We start from the raw sequence: 22,831 nt of genomic DNA, 5'->3' as shown, positions 1-22,831 counted from the left end.
CTCTGTATCTCCACAGCCATGAAACATCAGAGTATTTACAAGTGTAGAAGAGCATCTGACTGATCCCCTGGCACTGGGATCAGTATCACATTGTAATAAGACCCAGTGTATAACATTCTGCTGTGCTCCCCTGGCTTTCCTGAAGAAAAATCCCAGGCATGGGGGTAACAAAAAGATTCTCTTATTACAGACATTTAGGTCTCTGATCTATGCAATCACAAGAGATGGATTATGCACTATCCTTGGTCTGTTTTCCTACTGTAGATTTAAAGTAAGCCTGGTTCCCTATGTGAATCATAAATAAATGAAATTTCAGGCCATTGCAAACCATCATATTCAGTACACATATCTCTTGAAAATTAATCATTCTTTTGAAGCTTTTTATTGGCTCATTTCAACTTGAGTCTATTAACTCTAACAATTGATTTCCCCCCCCTTCTTTAGCAGAGTGAAGCTCAATAAGCTTCAACAGTAACCCATGTTATGCTTATCAAGAAATAACACAATAACAACGCAAGTGTTGCAGTAAATGACTAATATACTTCATAATTTATTCTAACCTCACAAACATCCTCTTAGTTAAACTACAGAATTTATTAACTTTACTAGAAATTATTGACAGCCTAAAAAGTCAATGTAAACACTGAACATAAATCTTAATACTAATTACAACTAATATTTATTGCTGACTGTAGAATTGAAGAGCGAGGTTCCACTATTTTAAGGCATTAAATCTCAAATCCCTGTTCTCTGAATAACTGGATCAAATAAAAGATTCTCACTGATATTGCTTTCTTTCAGCACAGGATGACAAGGTCTTTTCCTAAAAATAAAGAACTCTATGAATGACATTAAACAGACCTGCAGGTTTCTTTTACATCGGTAATATGCATATAATGCCAGAAAAAAGGAAAATATAGACTATGGTATTTGTTAAACTTTTACACAGGTATTCTGTGATAGATGTAATGCACAAAAACATTGTTTTAAAATCAGAAGTTTTCAAGTTTGACTTCTCTCTAGACAATAGCCCTGCAGATCAACGAATCTCTTAAACATACTGTTGACAGTATCTGCAATAATGTTAAGGTTTCAGTGAAATGCCATAAACAGTCAAAAAACACTTTCTGAGGTTATTTCTAACCGTTTTGTAAAAATAGTTAGTGCAACTGACTACCATTATTTGCATACTATATTTGCAAAAAAGCCCCACAACTTTATTAACTGCTTGAAGCACACTACAATTCACACATTTAATTAAAAGCAAAAATGCTAGGAATTTAATGACACTTACTAGCAAGCTGAGCACTGTAGCCTGAAGATGAACATTTAAAGTATTCGTATTCGCCCACTTTAAAAATGGAAATTCCTGTTCAAAACTTGATTCTTTTTTGCTTTGTTCTTTCCTTCTCTGCCCTCTCCACTAGACTTCAATATTCACTATGATTCAATATTCACTCATGATTAGATCCTCTAGGGAAAATTCACATAATCATCTATAGTAAGTAAATTATATATATTTTAAAATAGAAGACCAAGACAAACAAGTAGATACTGCAAAAATGACTGCCTTGAAGGAAAGATTTTGTAAATACACAGAAGACCAATAGTCATCTGAACAGCAACCACAGTGCTCTCTATTGAGCTCTGCAGGTCTTTACATTTTACTATTTATGGTGTACTTAACCAATAGTGTAAGAATTCCAGCTAGATACTATCACTTACAAATTGTAACATGTGACAACTGCAGTCACTTCTCAGAACTACTGTAAGGCCTTTGTACATAACAAAGACTAGCTAAGAATCTAAGTGTATGAGAGACACAAGGCAAGTGTGAAAGTAGTTTCAGAGTCCATAATTATGTCTAAGACCTCTGGAGTGAACAGAATCAGTTGTGAGAAGCAATATGAAACTGGATAATTGTTTCAACAGATTTAACTGCAATGATCAATCTATCCTTGGAGAAGAGGAGCCTTTAGATAAAAAGAATAAGAATCAAGTCCCTGGAGAAGTCACAGCAAATAGAAGAAATCTTCCATCACATCACTTGAACCTCAAAGTCTTCTAAAGACAGCAATGAAGTGGAAAAAAACATATATCCTTCATGGATGTCCTGAGCATGGCTTTGATGAAGTTAATGTGGATCACAGTAAGTCACATAGCACCGTGTTTAAGATCTATGACTAGAACAGTACTGGTAACACAACTTTTTAGCTACTGCTCAACAGTGCTGGCACAGCACCAAGGCTTTCTCTGTTTCTCTATCTGTGCCACAACCCCTACCTCCTTCCTCACTTCACCCAGTAATTGAGGCTGGAGGTAGGCAAGATGATGGGAGTGGACTATAGGTTTGCCTGTGGGAGATGGCAAGCAATTGCCTTTGCATCACTTGGTGTAGTTTGGGGGTTTTCTTTGTTTTCTTTCTCCTTCCTCTTTCCTTCATTTCCTTCCTTTCCTTTATTAAACTATCTTTTTATCAACCTAGTTTTCTTGCCTCCGATTTGCTCCATATATCTTGTTGCACTGTGAGCAAGCAAGGGGCTTGTGTGGTTCACAGCTGCTGATCTGGTTTCAGTCTACCACAAGGGAAAAACCTTTTCCCTGGTACAAGACAGCAGAACTTTTGCCTTCATTTGTTAGTTGTCTATCCAAATTCCTAATTTTTCTGGAGTTTCAAAGTACCCAGAAATCAGGATTATCAGAAATTGCTTACTACAGAGACAGAAGATTGAAGATAAGTTGAATACTGAAGATCAGAACTTTTAGAAATTATGGTAAGAGTAAATTGCAGTCATTAGTGTTTTTCCTAGAATCAAATAATTTTACTCAAATGGGGATGAAAAATCCTATTTTCCATATCAGACTCTAAAGAAGTAGTACATCCGTTGCCACTGAGTGTCAAATATAGGAAGTCAATTATACTTCACAAAAATAAAGTGGTAAGATTTAATTCATATTATCCTTATCATAGCCATCAAGGAGTACAGAAGTATGTAAATGCTTCCCGTGCTGTGAGAGGTAATGCAGAGGGGAAAAAAAAAAAAGGAGTGCCTATGTCCTTTCTCTTTTAGATACAGCGCATGCCTTTTCTTTCAACTGTTGAAATTTGAAGGAAACAGAAAGCTTCATAAAATAGCTTCATAAAATGTGATTAGTTAATCATGTCACTACTACTCTGTAGAACATCAGAAATATAGAGCTACAGTAGTTTAAAAAAAACCTTTTTCAGAAATGTCACTAGGAAGGCAGTGGCAATGCAGGATAGTTAAGCCACGCATACAAACGTTTTTCACTTGACTTTGGAAAACATACTATTAGATGAACCATTTCACATTTCTTTTAAGAAAATAATAACACTAGATTGCACCATGCTAAATACATATATTTTTTAAATCTGAGAATAATAATGCTTATTGTTGCACAGAATGTCAAGATTTGACATTCAGTGATAAGAATATGAGATAAATTGCACTGACATTATTCACTTTCTTTTCAACTTTTCGGGAGCACAAGTCTTATGAGGAGCGGCTGAGGGAGCTGGAATTGTTTAATCTGGAGAAGAGGAGGCTCAGTGCAGACCTTACTGCTCTCTACAACTTCCTGAAGGGAGGCTGTGATGAGGAGGGATTTGGCTTCTTCTCCCAGGCAACAAACAGGACCCGAGCATCCCTACAGACTGGAAGGAGAGGTCCTTGAGAGCAGCCCTGTGGAGAAGGACTTGGGGGTCTTGGTAGACGAAAAAATTAACATGAGCCAGCAGTGTGCCCTTGCGGCTCGGAAGGCAAATGGGATCCTGGGCTCCATCAGAAGAGGGGTGGCCAGCAGGGACAGAGAGGTGATTGTCCCCCTCTACTCTGCTCTTGTGAGGCCCCATCTGGAATACTGCGTCCAGGTCTGGAGCCCCCAGTACAAGAAAGACAGGGAGCTGTTGGAGAGGGTCCAGAGGAGGGCCACAAAGATGATCAGGGGACTGGAGCACCTCCCCTATGAGGACAGGCTGAGGGAGCTGGGCTTGTTCAGCCTGGAGAAGAGAAGGCTGTGGGGTGACCTCATTGCAGCCTTTCAGTACCTAAAGGGAGCCTACAAAGAGGAGGGGAATCAACTCTTTGAAAGGGTGAGTGACAGCAGGACAAGGGGAAATGGTTTTAAGCTGAGGGAAGGGAGATATAGGTTGGATGTCAGGGGGAAATTCTTTACGGAGAGAGTGGTGAGGTACTGGAACAGGCTGCCCAGGGAGGTTGTGGATGCCCCGTCCCTGGAGGTGTTCAAAGCCAGATTGGATGGGGCCCTGGGCAGTCTGGTCTAGCATTAGGTGGAATGGTTGGTGGCCCTGCACGTGGCAGGGGGGTTGGAGATTCATGATCCTTGAGGTCCCTTCCAACCCTGGCAATTCTGTGATTCTGTGAGCAAACAGCCACAAGTTGTACCAGAGGAGGTTTAGGTTAGACATAAGGAAGAACTTTTTCTCTCAGAGTGGTCAGGCACTGGAATGGCTGCCCAGAGAGGTGGTGGAGTCGCCGTCCCTGGCAGTGTTCAAGAGGCGTCTGGATGAAGAGCTGCAAGATATGGTTTACTTTATGGTAGCAATGGTAATGGAAGGACAGTTAGAATAGATGATCTTGTAGGTCCTTTCCAATCTTATGATTCTATGATTCACATGATTCTACGATTCTAAAAACTGGGTTAAGGCAGCAATCGCTATTTCTGACTGGACAGAAAATGTACTTTCTTCTGTGGACAGGAAAATTCTGTGCTACACTAAGTTTACCGATTGGTGGTGGTCTGTACCCAAGGACTACAATGAGGAGTTCAGAACTCAGGACTAATCTGAGTAATTGTAGGTCTTTGCTGTGCACAGCTTATCATTTGGTTGTAGGATCAAATTAGCCTGCTAATCAGAAAGGAGAAGACATCCACATGACCTCCCTCTTAAAAGTGAAGATTGTATTCTCACATGAACGTCTTTTTGCCTGACAGCAGAAACGCTGAATAGAAATCTTTCCTTCTAAAAAAAAACAAACAACTAAGATTCTTCACATTTAAGTGCTTGCAAGGCCATAGTGATGGTGGATCTCAGCACAACAGGATCTGTGTAGCATACTGTGCCCTCACTAAAGGTCTGTCCAATACTGCACAACACAGGGTTTCCAGCATCTGAAGGGACATAAAATTAACTATGCCACGTTTACAAAATGGAAAAGGAGGATATTTAAGTCAGCACCTTATAGTCTGTAGCAAAAACTTGCACCACTGCAACACATCCAAACACAGTTCAAACAATGCAATGTATAGTACACCCAGCAAGCCTTAGAGGCCAACTCTCTCCTATACTGTAAGCCTCCATGCATGTGCTACAAAGCAGATGTTCATGTTGCTGATTTCTCAGCAGCATCCAAAGTCACAAAAACAATGAGCAACTCATGCAGCTTTCTCCCACACAATTGTTCTATTTAAACAAAACATGCTGGGCCAGAAAAATGTTCTGAAGATGTACTATAGCTTATATAACCTTTGCCAGAGTTTGTCTTGTGGCCTTTATTCTGTCAAACAATGTATTCCAGTCACATGATGGACGACAAGTTGGTGTCCATTTGGGAGGGACAGAAAAGAACAACCTGCTGTAATACTGGAATAATTTAATCAAGTCTAGAGTCTGTTTCAGCATGTTGCCAAACACCTCTAGGAAACACAAAATCAGGAATGTCCATTGTATCAGAGGAACTGTAGTGAAAGCACCACAATCTGTGTACCCTATCACATTCAGAGACTCATTACAAAAGCATTATAGAGCATACAAGAGATGGAGTACCAGACATTGAGTTACTGTCTTTCCCTATGAACAAAGGCAGTCTCCACTAAATTCTGTTTATCTTCTCCTCCTATAAAATATAAATATATTGTTGCCTACCACTCTTTCAGGGTTGTTACAATGATTACATACTCGATATTTAGGAAGCCTTTGAGGAGGAAAAAAAAAGATGAAATAAAATAACTGGTAAAGATTAGAACAGTTATTAAAGCACAAGAACATATCAGTTATCTCCCAAAGCAATAATTTTAAAAAATAAATATTAATAGCATTTTTATCTCTAAAGATTCTGCTTTGTTACTGAATAAAAAGAATTACATATAATGAATACGAGGTAAACAATGTGAAACATGAATTTTCACTTAAGAATGGCACAGCAAAAAATTGTTACTGTGAAACCAACTAAGAAGAAAATAGAAGTTTTTACAAGTCCTGATACCACAAACCCTTAAATTTAGCTCATACGATTATTTGCATGGAAGTCATGGAATCTTTTTATAATTTGGAATAACACATAATAGTAATATAGAATACAGAATAGAACGTGCTCAAATGTACTTGCAAGAAATTAACATCAATCATCACTACCTTTTACTTCAACCACACATGTGGGAACCTCCAGGCTATTCTAATCTTTCAAGCAGTGGTTCACAGTTAGCTACCGTGCACAGCACATTTTAACACTTTTAACTTTGTGAGAAAGGATCAAACGTAAGGATCAAACAAGAAGAAGAAATGTAAATGAGCATTATAATTAAATATCAATGTCGTGTAAAAGAAGGAATATTTTCTTTTTAATCCTCTTTACTTTTTTTTTTTTTTTTAGAGTTGAAGAATTTGTATTTAAATCCAAGTATGCTAAAGAAAGATAACAACAACAACAAAACACTTGTACTTTTACTATCACTTATGATGGTGTGTGCCAAAATGTTTAAACAAAGTTATTCTTACACTAAGACAAACAGCTGATATGTTTTTTAAACCAAAAGTCACAGTTTGGTGGCTTTTTAAATCAATATTCCCAGTAATTGCTGGGAAAACACAGTTCAATAAGCTGCAATGGACACCACTGAGATACTGAGAGAATAACATGAATTCTCAGTGGACTTGAGCTAAATGTAAAAGAAAGCCTATGCCAAAACAACAGGGAATTCCAAAAGGATTGCAGACTTCCACAAAGAAGTGCTTCAAGTCCCTATTAGATTACAAAACACAACACTTGGCATGAACATGTATCTACAAAATGAGTTCCGGAATATTTTCAGTTACAGATCTTAATTGCACTACCTTTAATTTGCATTACCCATATTTACAAATACACGTGATTTTACAGCTTCAGTTTAGTCATGAAGTTACTTTCCACCATGAGGCTATCTGTTAGTAATGCATTTCAGCCACTTGCATAACTGAACTAAACTTACAAAATTACCAGTGTTAACAGCCCTCCAGTGTGCCCTACATTATACATAAACCAAAATAAGAGTGCAGCCCCATAATATTCTTTTTCATCTTTACAAATATAATTTTTCTGAAATGTACCCTTCCTCCTAGAAGTGTAATAGCTTATCTGATTCTTCTGCTGGAATGTTCCTGAATCAAGTAATAGAAGGCCTCAACAGGGGGGATGCAATAATAGACCTATTGCTCACCAATGCAAATGAACTGACTGGTGACACGAGGATTGGAGACTTCCTGGGTTGTAATGTCCATGCAATGGTGGAGCTCATGCTCCAAAGAGTTAAGACATGCAAAGAGGAAGCTATAAGGAAGCTGCTAGGCTCTGCAGGGATGCAGTCAGGAAAGCCAATGCCCAAAACTTAGCAAGGGATATCAGAAAGAACAAAAAAGGTTTCTACAGCTACTTCAATCAGAAAAGTTAAGTCCAAGAGGGTGTACCCACCCCCTCATGACACAGCAAGCTGCTAACAACAGACAAGGAGAAAGCTGAGGTACTTATCAACTTTCTTGCTTCTGTCTTCTCTGACAACTGCTAGCCATGCAGCCCTCAAATGTTTGTTTTGGTAGGAAGAGATTGGGGAATCAACGTCCCTCCCACTGCAGGAGAAGATCAAGTTCATGAGCGCCTAAGGAAACTGAAAGTCCACAGGTCTATGGATGCCAATGAGATGCATCCCAGAGTCCCGAGGGAATTAGATGATTTAGTCACCAAGACACTCTCAATGATATTTGAAAAATGGAAATCAAGTGAAGTCTCCAGTAAACGTGTTGCCATCACACCCATTTTTAAGAAGAGGATAACAATTACAGAGGGAACTACTGACCTGTCAGTCTCACTTCAATGCTGGGAAAGATCACAGAGAAGTTTCTCCTGGAAGCTTTGCTAAGGTACATGGAAGACAGGGAGGTGATATGGTAGAACCAGCACGACTTCCAAAGGAATAAAATCATGTGTTATCAATAGTGAAATTTGTTTTCGCAGAATTCAGACTTACAAGCATGAGGCTTTGTATTTTATTATTTTTTTTTTTTTAAGAAAGGGCTGTATAAGCAATGAATAATGAATACTAAATGGAACAAGTGATACAGCTATATGCAACAATTCCCTGCAATTTACTTATGGCAGAAAGCCATGATTTGAAAGTACCTAGACTGCAAGTGTAAAAAGCATCAAAGCAGTTAATAGATTAATGCAGTACATAAGAAAATTCAATTGCAACATCATGCAGTTACTGATCTGGAAAAAAAAGCAATGAAAGATAACTATGCTTGCTGACAGAAACTTAAGTTCTTTATTTTACCTTCGAAAGAAAATAAATGCCCTTCCTGTGGCACAATTTGTTATAATTTCAAGTTTTGAGCAGTTCTGCAGGGTGTAACCTAATAATTATATAAAATATAATATGTAAAATGCCAGCAAAAGGGGAATGAGATTTAAAACAAAAATCAGACTTTCAGAAAAACAGCACTCTCAAAATAAACAGATCTACATTGACCATCCTATCAGTGTTTGTTACTATAGCATGGCTACATCATAATCACTGTAACCATAGTTACTTATTGAGTATGCCATGATTTTCCTCCAGAATCTCAGAATTGCTTATATAACACTCTAATCAAACCAAAGGTCCTCTTTGTGACTCTTCAATTCAAAGCTGATTTTGTATGAACTTGGCAGGTTTCAATGAAACATGGTAGAAAAATGTTCTTGGTTTTGCGTGGCATAAAACCAGTATAGCGGGGTAGACGTACAATCAAGCCCTCATTTATCATAATGAAACAAACCCAAAGAAAATAAAACAAAAAAACACTTTTTTTTTTTTTTTTTTTTTTTTACATAGATAACATTCTGCATAAATGTCAAAGCATGAGACAGGATAACTTTGTTCATATTACCTTTCTAGCTATAGATACTCCTAAGGTTTCAAGTGCCTACAGGGAAAGACCTACACACAGGAGAAGCGAACTTATACTGGCTACCATTCACCTCAATATATCTGAATATGTTAATAAAAGGGTCTATTCTGTGGGTCATACATCATGAAGCTAATAACCTCATTCACCTTCTCCCAGTGAACCTTTCAAATGCCACAGAATTCTACTTAGTTCTACTTCAGAGAAGTCCTGTGGTTTATAGCAACAAAAGAACTTTTTTTTTCCACACTGACAAAGTTGGAAAGTACTAAATTACAGGAGAAAATAAAGAGATAACACAGCTACAGACTAGTTACAGTGCTCACTGGGATCCATGGATTAACTCTGGAATAACAATTGATTCTGTGGAGATTGCAATGTCCTCAGCTACAAACAGTGTGGCTTCCTGTAAGAGGAACTACTTGCCCCACTGAGACACAGAAGAGATCCAGCCTATTATGTCTTCTTTCTTGTAAACACAAATGCATGCATCAAATTTAAAATTTGGGAGAAGGAGAAAAAAACAACCAACAAACAAAAAAAAACAACACAGAACATGGTATGTATTAATTCAAAATTGTTTGAACAATTCTTTTTTTTTCCTCTCTAATCAGCAGCATGGTCCAACACTGGAACACACTGCCCAGACACATCAACAGTCCACCTTTGCACAGACTCTCAAAACTCAACTATGCCACATCTAGAGCAATCTACTCCAGTTGACTGTTTATGTAGGAAATTGAATTAATTACTTTAATCACCCAAAATACGGGATTTTGAAGCAGCTAGCAGCTTCCTCACACATACATATGACCCTCATGACATCAACTTCTGAAAATTACTGTTTTGCACAGCTACTGGATACTCAGATTTTAAGAACAGGAAGCAGATTCAAACTACGCTTGATGGAATATTACAGTTCTTATCTTAATCAATAATTTAGATTTAGAAATTAGATTTTAGAGAAAAAATATTTTTTCCGGTTACCCAGCAGTTCCATTGCATCATCTTCATTGTCAATATCTTCTTCAGTTACAGATGGAGCTGTGCTGTGAGCAGAATCAAAGGAGTCTTGAGAAAGCATGGCAGCCAGCAGTTTCTTATGTTGCTGCTGTTGCTGTTTTAGTCCTTTAGTCTTTGGCTCCATTTTTAAGCTGTGAGGGAGGAAAGCACAACTTCGTCTTACTGACACTCTCTACAAACCATGTCACACATTTTTCAAATTACTGCATGCCATGATGTCATCTACATCTGATTAACACCATCAGACCACACATAAACCTGCTAGCTAACACTCACTCACTGATCACTCAATATTATAAATCAGTTTTTGCTTACAATTCCTATCTAAAGTTTTGACTGAATGATGATGGGAAATACCTACTGTCTTTATGGTCATTTGATGAAGTTTAAACAAGTTACATAAACACGACAACAAGATATCAATGACTTATTTTTAAGACTTACTACTTATTTTTAAGACACTGGTCACACAACAACAATACTGAGATGGTTATAACAATACTACAGCATTAAGGGCTAGATAGTTACAACAATCTTCCTTGTGGTTTCATGTGTCCCTAATCTAAATAAAAGACACCTGGAACTGCAGAGAAGTTAGCAGAAATGTCTAAGGCAGGAATTGCTGTAGTTACCAATTTTTGATTCCTTCCAATCCCAAAAAGCATGGGAACACCTGCCTGTTGCAGGAAGATGGATCTTTTGCAAAAGTATGAAATACAGTATAATCAGTAGTTCATTTTTTCCCTGCAAAGATAAACCCTAATAAGATAGAGCGGACCTTGGGGATGAAGAACAAGCTCTGAGTTTAGAATGTGGTTATGGATGCAGCCTCTCTGTGAGCTTTAGTTTGTAACAGGCTTTGAGAAACAAGAACATCATATTAAAAATCACCCAAATTCTCCATTGTGTATACATGTTATCTCTTAAGGAAGTTTCCCAAAGGCCATTCTTCTCAGAATATCCACAATATTTTTTAATGTAAAAAAACTAACAGTGACATGGGGTATAATCCTATCTTTTGGTTCCTGAATTTCTGAAAAAGGAGCTCAGTATCAGCAGGGTCGCCATCAGCACTTCTGTACAGTCCTTTATCACATGTTAATACCTTGTCTTATTCCCTTACAGCAGCAACAGAGAGAAGTGCTCAGAACTAAATCTCTTTTTTCTTCCATCTAGAAATCAGCTTATTTCTGCTCCTTCCTATTGAGAGAAGGGATACAATATCCTTAAGTTCCTCTACAACATGTAACAAATCTTTATCCAGTGTCCTTATTGGACTGCTGAATAAGAAAATACAGAGATGCAATGTCAGGTGCTGACTCCATTACTTTTCTGGGAACTACAGCACAGAGACTGTATTTGAGTTCTCTTGGTTCCAGTCCAAAGCCTGGCTAAGGGATCATTACTACCTGCTGCTGCTACTTTGGAAATGTAATATTTACACTCTGAAACTGTAGTATTTACACCTTCCTTGACAATAAACTAATTAGAAGTAAGAAGTGTTCTTGGATAACAAACATTTCCAACATGAATGGAAAGTTAATAAATACAACCTCTAAGAGTAAGCAAATGATACACTAGTTTCCCTGTGACAAGGAATTGAATTCCAGTGGAGAAGACGCAATAGAAATAGTGAAGGCATACTTCAGACCTTTTCAAAGGGTAATCAAAGAGTTTCTTCATCCTTAAAAGAGCAATAAGAAGGTGTCTACTACAGTCAGTGTACTGATTAAAACCAAAGAGAAAAGTTACAGAGCTGATAGAGAACAGTAGGGATTTAGGTGGTTGATAAAAGTGCACAAGCTTTTAACACGCACGCAGACACACACACATATACATGTTTAGCTTTACATATGAGAATCAAAACATGGGATTGCTAATGAGTGTAAAATCAGTCATATGCAGAAGCACTAGAGGAAGCTAGTCACATAGCAGTGTCTACCATTTATTGTGTGCTATGCTACATCACTGTATGGGAATTTAAAAATCCTGTGTTTCACCCACAGAAGCAGGGCATTAGAAAGAAAGCTCTCTTTAACAAATGATCAGTTTTCTAGACAGAATGCAAATCTTACCTTCCACCAGGACTGCTGCTGTCTTCACTGTCCCACTGCTCATTTTTACTTCTTGGAATTGGTGGCTGCAGCATCTCAGCAGCCAGGGGATCAGCATCATTCTCTTCACGACCAATCCATTCTCCAATCACACGAGGTCTGAGAAGGGGGGTATTAAAACCTGTTGTCTCCTAAAGAGAAATAAAAGCAAAAAAAACAAAGCACCATACTACTTGTTCTCAATTACTAATGTAGATCTGAAAATAAGGCAATAAGATTACCGAAGAAACTAAAGAAAAATTATACAATATGTTAAAATGTCAGAGGTCTAAGTAGCACCCAGAAAGAATCACAGACTAGTGAAAAGACATTTTCCATTAATAAAATTCCAAGAGAGATTTCCCCACCCTAGTGTCTCAAATATCTTCTTGCTTCTCAATATCAACTGTATAAAGCTGGAATTTATCATTTTTCATGAAAAATTATTTTGTTAAATAAATATGCAACACTTGGAATCCAGTTGGTGTCAGGCTAAGCAACAGATGAGGTCACTTGCATAATGAACATCACCACCACCAAAAGACTGTTGTAGATTAAGAGCATCTCTCCTATTTGCATTATGAATTAATGCAAGACTAATAAATACATCTGCATTTGGCATTTTAAAAATAACCCTGCTGGGATTTACATAATGTATCCTTCAATTCCAAAAATGGTATTAACATTTTAATAAAATGCGTTTCTGAAACTAGCACTCATATTTTTAACAGCTTACTGGAAGAAGATAGCTGAAGAGGATTACAAGAAGGAAGCAAAATAACTAGAATATTCAACACAATACTGGTGATTTGCATTGTTAGTTAGGAATTTAGGTTAAGGAAACAAAATGCACCTAGAAATTGTAGGAAAAAGCTGCTGCAAAGCAGTAAGAGTTTCTTCTATCAGTGTTATGAGGAAGGTTATAGAGAAAGGGTCATATGCTACAGTGTAATCAAACTACAAAAAAAAAAAAAAAAGCATAGATACTAGAAGGAGATACAGAAACAATGGAGCAGGAATATTCATTTTGCTTCAGTAAAACCTTTTCCAGGAAAACAAAGGCATTTCAAATAGTTTTTCTCATTAATAGAGATACAGTATTCCTATCCTTTAAAAAGAGAAAAATTTAGGGAAACAAACCCTTCTGGATCTCAATGTCTGAACAACGTTCCTTCCATAAAACAACATTTTCTAAATAAGGAGCTTCTGGAAAACTACTATACAGAGATTACTTAACCACATTTTCCTACCTTCCTGAAAACAATTTTAAAGTCCCTTTCTAATTGATACAGATACGGTAAAAGTCCAGTTTGAAGTAGAGGTCTACTGAAACAAAGAAAAAATAAAACCTATGTGTAAGCTTCTCCCATATGTATATACTTCTAAAACCTTGTCTAGAAGCTGTAATTTTGCTGAGCCAAATTCCAAGAGCTTCCATCCAACTGAGCCAAATACAAAATAGGCCCTGGATTAGATTCATCCGTCCCTGTTATTTTGTTTTCTGCAGTGTGCCTATGAGTGCATTATCCCACTCCAGTCTATACATACACGCATCCAGACAACTAAATTCACTTTTCACACGTCTACTTTCTGCAAGGTAAGGCCACTGAAAATTAAATGCAACCAACAGAGAAGAGAGAAATGTGAGGAAAACACCATGACTGCAGAAGTTCTAGAATATCTAAACACTGGTGATTTTCTTTTATGTATTTAAAAATATGTTTTATGTATCTGTCTATTGCTGTGCCACAGTCCTGTAATGCAGTCCTTGTCACTTGACAGGTGATAGCTACCACAGGTGGCTTATCATTATAAAGCCCATAAGCTAGGAAAAAAAATTATTCCACAGCCCACAATACAAAGTGCCCTCATTACTTTATTTAAATAAGAATTATTTGGCCCCCATTTGAAAATTCTGTTACTTTAGTCATTTTCTTTCTTCCCCTTCTCCCCGTGTAATTTCCAATAATGAATTGTAAAGCGTTGTTGCTGCCAGTTAAACTTGCAACAACCAGCAGTGTCAATCTTGCTAAAAGCTGCCAGTTATCTACTTGAAAGAGGAAGAAAACTTAAAAAACTGTGTTTTTTCCAGTACTGAAGCTTTTTTTCAGACACTGCACTACACCAGTCCATGAATAAGTAAAAAACAAATGTGTCTGCCCTTGTTATGCTGATTTCTTCTCTATGCATCTAAGGGGCTAAAGTAGTACTTTCATACTCTGCTTAGCAGAAGTGTAATTTATATTACATAGTCATGCTTTGCCTCACTTTATTACCTTACTTCCATTTTTGAATCTTGTTAATTAGTGCACCACAGTTTCAGTGACCTAGTTTATTTTCCTTTTTTCAACTACATAAACAGGAGCAGTGAAAACAGTAAATGAGTATCACAGACAGCTTTACTGAGAACACTGAGGCATTTATTTGGCACATTATTTCAAAAGATTTAATAAATTTACTTGAAGTACTCTGTCCTCAGACAAGTTCTAATACATATATATATTTTATGTTATAAACCTTAGAATCTTAACTGATTTTTTCAATTTACAGTCCTCCATAAATAAATGAAGAGATTGATAGTGACATGGGTGTGCACAGAAGCACAGGTAGATATTTAAATAAATTAACCAAGAGGGTTGTTTTATGGTGCAGTCCAGAATCATCTACCAATCACCCATATCAGCTTCTACCCACTTGACAGACTCATACCTCCTTCATGTAGAAACCAGGTGAAGGAGAGGAAAGCTAAAGGACAGCTAAAGCTCATCCTCAGATTGACTTGAGATGTGTTTGCAATAAGTAGCCCCTATCAGGGAGCATAGCAACATTTGTGTATCCACTCATGTAAGCACAGCTTAAAAAACTCTCTATTTTTTATTGCCAAATAGATTTTGAGGAAACCTCCACAGTTATAAAGACTTTTGTAACAAATCTGTTTTCATAACCTAGTTATGGAAATGGAGTTATGTCCTCCATTTTATTAATTATAACCTATGTTCATTGCATTAATTCTCCACATAAGAACAAAGTACACCCTAGACACAGCACAGAAAAAATGTCTGAATGACCTTCAGAGTTGAAATCCACTATGATTTATCTAATAAATCATGTTTACTCCTGTCTGATTCTGGATCTCTGACTCATAAGTGACTTCCCATTCTTAAAATTTAAGCTGACTGAACAAAACTGTTTGAAGTCCCTGACAAATCTCACAATTATATAGTAGGCCTCATATAATCTGAGAGAGCTCTGCAACATGAAGCTCAAGTAAAGCACCAATCCATGGAAACTAGGATTATGTGAAAATCTAATCTCCTATTTAAAAAGAAAATATTTTTGGTCTTTGCAGTAATTAAGTAAACAACACTTGGAAAACAACTGTAAAGTGTTTAAAGAATCAAAAGCCAGAAGATGAATAAACCTTTCCTTAAACCCTTTTAAAATGCTATACAATGTTATTTCAGTCGCTTTCTAACTGGCAAGAGGAAAAGTATGCGAGTCTCTGTTTGGAGCTTGGCCTGGTTCAGAAACATTGCTGCAAGGAATACAAGCCCATTTGAAACACACTTCTACACTGTAACATTCTGGCTATGTTTTACCTCAGCGTACCTTACAATGTACACATACTACAATGTAACACACACTACAGTTCACTTTGTGGCTTTCAGGTAAGTAGCATCTTCTAGGGGCTGCAAATTCTACAGAAGACAGCCAACAATCACCATGAGTGCCCTTATTCATAACTATTACAGCTTTCACTACCATACGGGAGCTTCAGCAGTAAGGCTAGTCCATGGCTGCTCTACATAAACATCTGTGTGCACCTGAGCTCTCACCTTCCAGGGACATGTCCTCACAGTGAACTTTAATGTCTTTCTTTAGCTTTTTTTTTTTTTTTTTAAACCAAACTAAAGTTCCATAAATTTCACAGAAAGGGTAACATTCTGGCTCAACTTCTTTATGTTTACAGAAAATTCTTGGCATTTATGAAGAGCTTTGGAAAATGCATGCTTTCACACACGGTTTCTGTTCGGCAGTAAAGAATTTGAATCATATTATCACTGCATGTTAGCCTTAAAAATCTGTGAGTCACAAGGCATCCCTTCTCACTTTCTTTCCTTACATACTGTACCTACAGCATCAGTTGCTGATTTTATATCACTTCCACAGCTTAGATAGAGAACTGGGCTGAATCACCAGGAGAAAAGAAACATCAAACTCTGCAAAACTGAAGTAAATGAAATGAAAAAGGAGGGAATCTGTACAGAATCATAGGGTTTGGAAAGGACCTCAAGAGGTCACTGAGTCCAACTTCCCTGCTAAAGAAGGTGCCCTACAAGACGTTGCACAGGTACAACCTGTAACCTGGTAACAGTACAAGAAATCTGGATCAAATGCAGAAGCCTCAGAGATTTTTTTGTGCAATTATACCTACAAAATACTGAAACTATATTAGACTTTCAAACTAAAAGCTTCCATTCTGATTGAAAGACTTGCCTTGTCTGTATTTGTACCTCTCTCTCGGTGTAAAACTGAGTACTGAACAGAGGCAATTGTAGTATTAGTTTAACAAGAGTCCATTTAAGAGAAACGTCTTTCCAGAAAAGGGCTTGCAATTCAGAGCAAACTGTATTTCCAGATTCAAATGCTTGAATAATTAAGCAACTACCAAGTTAACTGGATTGCTTAGAGGAAGAATTACATCAGCCAGTGATAACTGTTTGAGTACTCACCTGAGATAGCTGGCTAAAGGTTATTGCAGCCAAAATAAAATTGTTTTTTAAAAAATACATACTTAAAAGGAAAGAAAAATAAATATATATTCACATTGTCTATTTTCTCCTGGTTCATAATATATACCACAAATGAAATAGGAGAATTATGGTCTCTGTACTAATTTCCATGGTTGCTTCCAATTGTCAGAAAAAAAAAGGGGGGGCAAGGAAAAGCATACAGAAGAATTTATAATGATGTTTAATTTTATACCTCCTGTGACATCTAAGTAATGTCATTTTTATAAAGGACTCCAGTGTGAAGCATGGGACCTAACTGCTTTAAAACCCAGATCTGAGTGTGGTTTGAAAAAATATTCAGTACTGCTGCAAGCTAGATAAGAAAGCTGTAGTACCAGTATATACTTCTGGGAAGGGAATTTCAATGAACTTGGCTACATTATACGCATATAGCCACCCTGTTGTAGAGGGAAAGTGAGTTTAAGGACATGAATTTACACAGTTACGCTTCATAGAGCCGTCCCAGCCATGTTTAACTTCACCATACAAGTGTAGTGTTCAAATCCATTAAAAACCTTTAAAGGACAAAACAAGAAAGAATACTCATGTCCACTTATGCTCATGGAGACAAACACTGCAGATATTCTTTTCCTTTGAACATGGCTGTACAAAGGAAGTATGTTAAGTTTAAATATTCTAAATATTTTTATATTTTAAAATATATATTATTTAATATTTTAATTACTCAAATAATTTTTTATTCCAAGAGCATCCACTTTGCCTGTCCTCATCACATGTGAAATCTGATGCAATACTGTCAAATTAGAGTAAAGATCAGGCAGTGCATGCTTTTAACTGTATTTAGTATAACATCTAGCTTTATACGAAAACATTTCCTATTTGAAATCATAAACAATAGAACATTTGGTAATGAAAGGAAAATTAACTGTTCAATCAGATCGCAATAGGAGGAAATTCACTAATGATGCTCTCCACTTCAATTTTCATTAAATTATTACATTCCAGAACATGAATGTTTTTTGAACAATAATCATATTGGAAAAAAAAAAATATTTTCACACAAAAAATTAGCTTATATATGGAGAAAAGTATGTGATCATACGTTTTAGCTCAAAATGTCTTCTCCTTACCCCAAAACAGCTTTTCATAGTTTTTCTTTGTTTCATTTTGTTTTGTTTTTTTTTTTTTTTTTTAACAAAACTAAATGAATACCAGTTCTTCACAATTACTCTTAATGGTAAGGGTTGTAATGGAAGGGCTTTGCTAATTGTATTTCTCAGCATTTCTGAGTACAGCTAAGGTAGGACGGAAGACTCAGATACAGCAGAACTGTGATCCAGCAAGACTGAGATCCAGCAAAAACAAGGCCTAAATGATAAATAAAAGTGATGGTTTTGAAATGGTAGCTCCACATGCCTAGAAATTCCTTATGCATTTTTGCATAAAGGGATTGTGCCCTCATCTTACCAAGAGAAAGTCATACATTTTAAAGATTGTCTATCATATCGTATCAATCCTGTGTCTTACATACCCTTATCTCCATGACTGCAGTACTTTTTGACACCAAGAATACAACTCATCAGTCTCGGCACTGTAAGCACACTGCTTTTCAGAGGTGAGAATAGGAAAGAGAAAAGTGCACTGTTTCCTTCTGAACACGTATAAACTAACAGGAATACTGCTTCAACATAGAGTTCATTACAGCTAAAATAAAAGCTCATGTTAATGAATTTTTTAATTTATCAAAATGGCAACATATGAGGAAGCACTGTATGGCGCGTTCTGTAAGGAAGTGAAGACTGATCTTTATGGCTTGTGCGTTACCAATCAGAGTAAAAAATTCTCCTGATTATTTCCTCAAATTATAATATCTAATAGTACAAAAGCTACCTGATGATATAACTTCATGAATAAAAGATATTCAAAACGAAATGTTTCTAAAAGTACACCATTAAAGTAACCCAACAGACTGCATTAAGCAAAGAAGGTAACCAAGATCAGAAGCATCACAGCCTCATTAAGAGTGCCTCAAATCTCAGTGGTATAACTGTCAGCACAACTTGAATCAAGCTCTTAATTTATCAAGAACTACAGTACTTACCCATATAGGTTTTTATACCCAAACTTCCTCTAAACTCGACAGGAAGATTTAGCTCATATTGCCTACATTTATCATGATCATATGCCTGTTCGTACTGTTCATTAAGCATACAGTAAATCTTACCTTATCAAGTTCATCAGAAATAGCAATGCCTGAAAAAAAAAAAAACCAACAAAACAGATTTTAAAAAATAGAAGAATTTAGAAACATCCTTTCTCGAAATGTATTTTACTACAGTAAATAAAAGTAAGGCTCACTCTGAAAAGTTTCCATACTGTTCTCTGAGCACATCTGTATCATACAATGTATTAATATACTCTTAACTTTCCCAAGCTGCAATATCATCAAAATGAGCTTTAAAAGCATTTTGGATCAATACAATAGATGCACTAGTGAAGTGACAGTGAGCTTAAGTATACTTCTACATGTTTTCTAAAATTAAAACATCAGCTTTATAACTACACATGGACACATTCTCATGCAAACTTCTCCTTGACCAACATGCACAGTAGCATACTGCAATTACAGGGGAAAATGAGTATGACTTCCCCCTCTTTTTCCATAGTTCAATGTAAAAGTATTTTTATGAAAACCGAAGAAGTATACAGGGAGTAAAATCTGATTGCAAAATTTCACAGTACAATGCAAAACAGGGTTTGTTTTTTTTTTTCAATTCCTCTAAATAAGAACTTACTTGTTTTTGTCCTTTCTGCCAGTGTTGAGCCTTTCCTATGTTTGCTTTCATCATGTTGTAAAACTCCTTTAACTATATCCAGCCTGTTGCATACTAAATGTGTACAGAGAATTTATGACATATCTACATGCCCCAGTCACATCACACTGTGAGATCAACTACTCATATGCCATCACACTGAAAATTCTGTCTCACTGAAAGCAAAGCACCTCCAGGTTCCTATTCAGTTTGATAAGAGAGATACTGAGCACAGAACTTCCAGTCAAAAAATGAAAAAAAGCATCTCCTGGTGTTCAGAAGAAAGCAGGGAAGTATCCACGCATAAGAAGAATGCATACTTAAAAGTCATTTCCTAATTCGTGTATGTCTTGATTATACTACAAAATACGTAGTTTCAGTACAGAGAACTATTCTTTCTAAAATCATGCTAAAAACTGAAGCAGTAAAAGCTTTTTTCCATGTTTTCATTTCTCACTATTTGGTAAACCTTAGTTACATTTTTTTTAATATTGAACATTTAATCATTAACTCTATGTGGCTAATCCTTAATTTAGATCGCTTCTTCATGTGTATTTATATTTCTAAAGCAATTAGAATCTTAAGACTTGATCGATCCATAAGAAATATGCAAAGAGCTAACAAAATATATTCAGTCATTCAACAGCAGCAAGGTAAATTATATTGAACAAGATCCATCTGTCTAACACTTCCATTCCTCACAGCTATTAACATATTCTAATAGCTTAAGACTTTTATTCAGGCCAGGCACTACGCTAAAGTCCATACAGTATAATCAGCAGGTTGCACCAATGTGCAAGAGGACTTCAATGCGTTATAAAATCTCATTTCTTCAATCCCCAAAGTTGCTGGGAATTTATTGGAGTGCAGATAAATGGAAGTAGTAAAAAATGCAATTTAAAGTTCTCTTTATATCTGCCCTGAAACCCTGATTTCCAAACACCAGCTCTCCATCACATTTGGTTTATTTTGCACAACCAACATCAAACCGCTTTACAACCACAAATGATCTCTTCAAACAGACAAATTATCTTTCCTCAGCAAGTTCCTATATTTTTAAGAAAGTTCATTTTGTTTTGATACAGGTTTATTTCTTCAGATTAGAGGTTGGTCCCCTCTCCATGAGCTTTCACAGAGGATGCTCTGTGAAAAGCAGAATTCTATGTTGAAACCTGGGAGCAAAGCCAGGAGTCAGAAAATAAGCAGATCATTACAGAACATAGAATGGCTGTTAGAATTTAAAGCATGAATAAATAAGAGCAATTTTTCACTGTGTTGGCTCACTGTTTAAGAATATTTATTTTCAAGTATGGCAAAAGAAACTACAAAAGGTAATCTGGTCATTTGCAAGACTCCATCACAAAAAACACTAAATGCTTTCACTACTGAAATGCTTATGCTGGTAAGTGAAGATCAATACTGGAAATACAAAATGGCAAATGGGAGAAACTGTGCACAACGATGCGCTCCACCCAAAAAGATCTACCAATTCATCTCATTGTTACATTCAGACAAATAAAACTGAAAAAAAAAAATCAAGATTTTAAAGGAGTGCTTTTATTGCAATGTGTTTTTGTGAAGCTCCACCATTTTCCCAAAATTTACTCTGAATTCAGAAGAGAGTAAGATCAGTAATTCAACTTATCAGAATAACTTGTGATTCCCTCCTGCCAAACTGCAGACAGTAGCTTGACATCAAACTAGCTATATTTCTTAGATAAGCAAGTAGATCTATCTGTACTGCAAGTAGCAGTATCTGAGGACATGTTACTAAAACAAGATTTAAAGATTAGAAAACTTATACCTGCAATCACAGAACCAAGCCTGAAAATCTTCTCATCTCTCTCTTTCTTTTCTCTTGATTCCACATTATAGAGAGAAAGTGGATTCTAAGAAAAAAGTTCATAAAGAGATTGTTACGGTAATCTCAGTATAGTGATTCTTCTGGAGGTGGGGGATTTACCATACTGTCACTCATGAAGATCTTTAAGTTATGGCTTAAGGCCCATAAAAAACAGCCTGATAGTCAAGATGGCAGTGATGAAGTCACTCAAAGAAGCCTATGGGCAATCAAAAGGGACTTCAGAAGACTGGTCTGTTAATGAACAGTGCAGGAGCGTAGGCAGTGTTTTCCTCTATCCCTTCAGTGGCAGAAAGGGATACTGAGAGGCCCAGAAAAACTCATCTGATGAATACATGGCTAGGAGGTTGGTACCATCACAGGAATTTTGGCATTTTCAACTACAGAGCAGTTGTGAGAAGGCAGAACAATTTTTGGCTCAAAACTTGTTCAGTCTGAGACATAACTGCTTGGCAAGCTTTTGTGGTTAATGGTTACCATGATCACAGTAGTAAGAGAAACACACGCGGCAAGGCAACCAGGAGAAACCATTTTTGGTTGTTGCTCCTTTTGGGCATCCAGGCTGACTTATGGAGGTTGTCTCAGAGGAGTGGACCACCATACATTCAATGTGCATACCTAGTAGCTCACCATGTGACAATTCTGTGATCAACTGCCCATTACCCAACAGGAGCAGCACATACAATGAACACACTGTTGACCCTGACAACTAAAGCAAGCAATGGCGTCTCTCCTGACAAACCAAACAGAAGTGCCCCTGACAAACAACTGCTGCCACTGGCAACCAAAATGACAGTATGAGGAGGATAAAAACCCCAAATGTTCCAAAATAGAAAGGGTACCCCCTCCACGAATTGCAGCCATGCAGGGAAATGAGAAGTCACTGATTAACCTGCAAACAACAAGATGTCACTGGATCCCTAGTGATGACTATCCTCACTTCATAAACCATTACCATGACTTCTCTCTTTACTATCACTAAATTTCCCACCTTCTCCACATTCCTTAGGCTGCTTAGAATTTGTAATAAACCAGCTGCCCCTGAAGAATGGCCATGAGTAAGTCAAAAACCTTTGAGCAAGAGAGATTGAGACAACAACGGGAGC

General features: G+C 36.8%; 1 protein-coding gene across 5 annotated transcripts in view; it reads right to left on the bottom strand.

Annotated features, from left to right (window-relative positions):
* C3H8orf34 (chromosome 3 C8orf34 homolog) overlaps positions 1–22,831 on the bottom strand; it is a 193,070-nt gene that overhangs the window by 117,607 nt on the left and 52,632 nt on the right. For all 5 annotated transcript variants that reach the window (XM_031604863.2, XM_090137683.1, XM_090137681.1 and 2 more), the window contains 3 exons: positions 19,276–19,304; positions 12,280–12,449; positions 10,169–10,335 (listed from right to left, as the gene is read on the bottom strand). In XM_031604863.2, the coding sequence (XP_031460723.2) occupies positions 10,169–10,335; positions 12,280–12,449; positions 19,276–19,304 (366 nt within the window). The remainder of the gene's footprint in view (positions 1–10,168; positions 10,336–12,279; positions 12,450–19,275; positions 19,305–22,831) is intronic.

This window comes from Phasianus colchicus, chromosome 3 (assembly GCF_987193195.1).
Source record: "Phasianus colchicus chromosome 3, bPhaCol1.hap1.1, whole genome shotgun sequence".
NCBI lineage: Eukaryota > Metazoa > Chordata > Aves > Galliformes > Phasianidae > Phasianus > Phasianus colchicus.
This window is presented reverse-complemented; position numbering and strand designations above follow the sequence as displayed.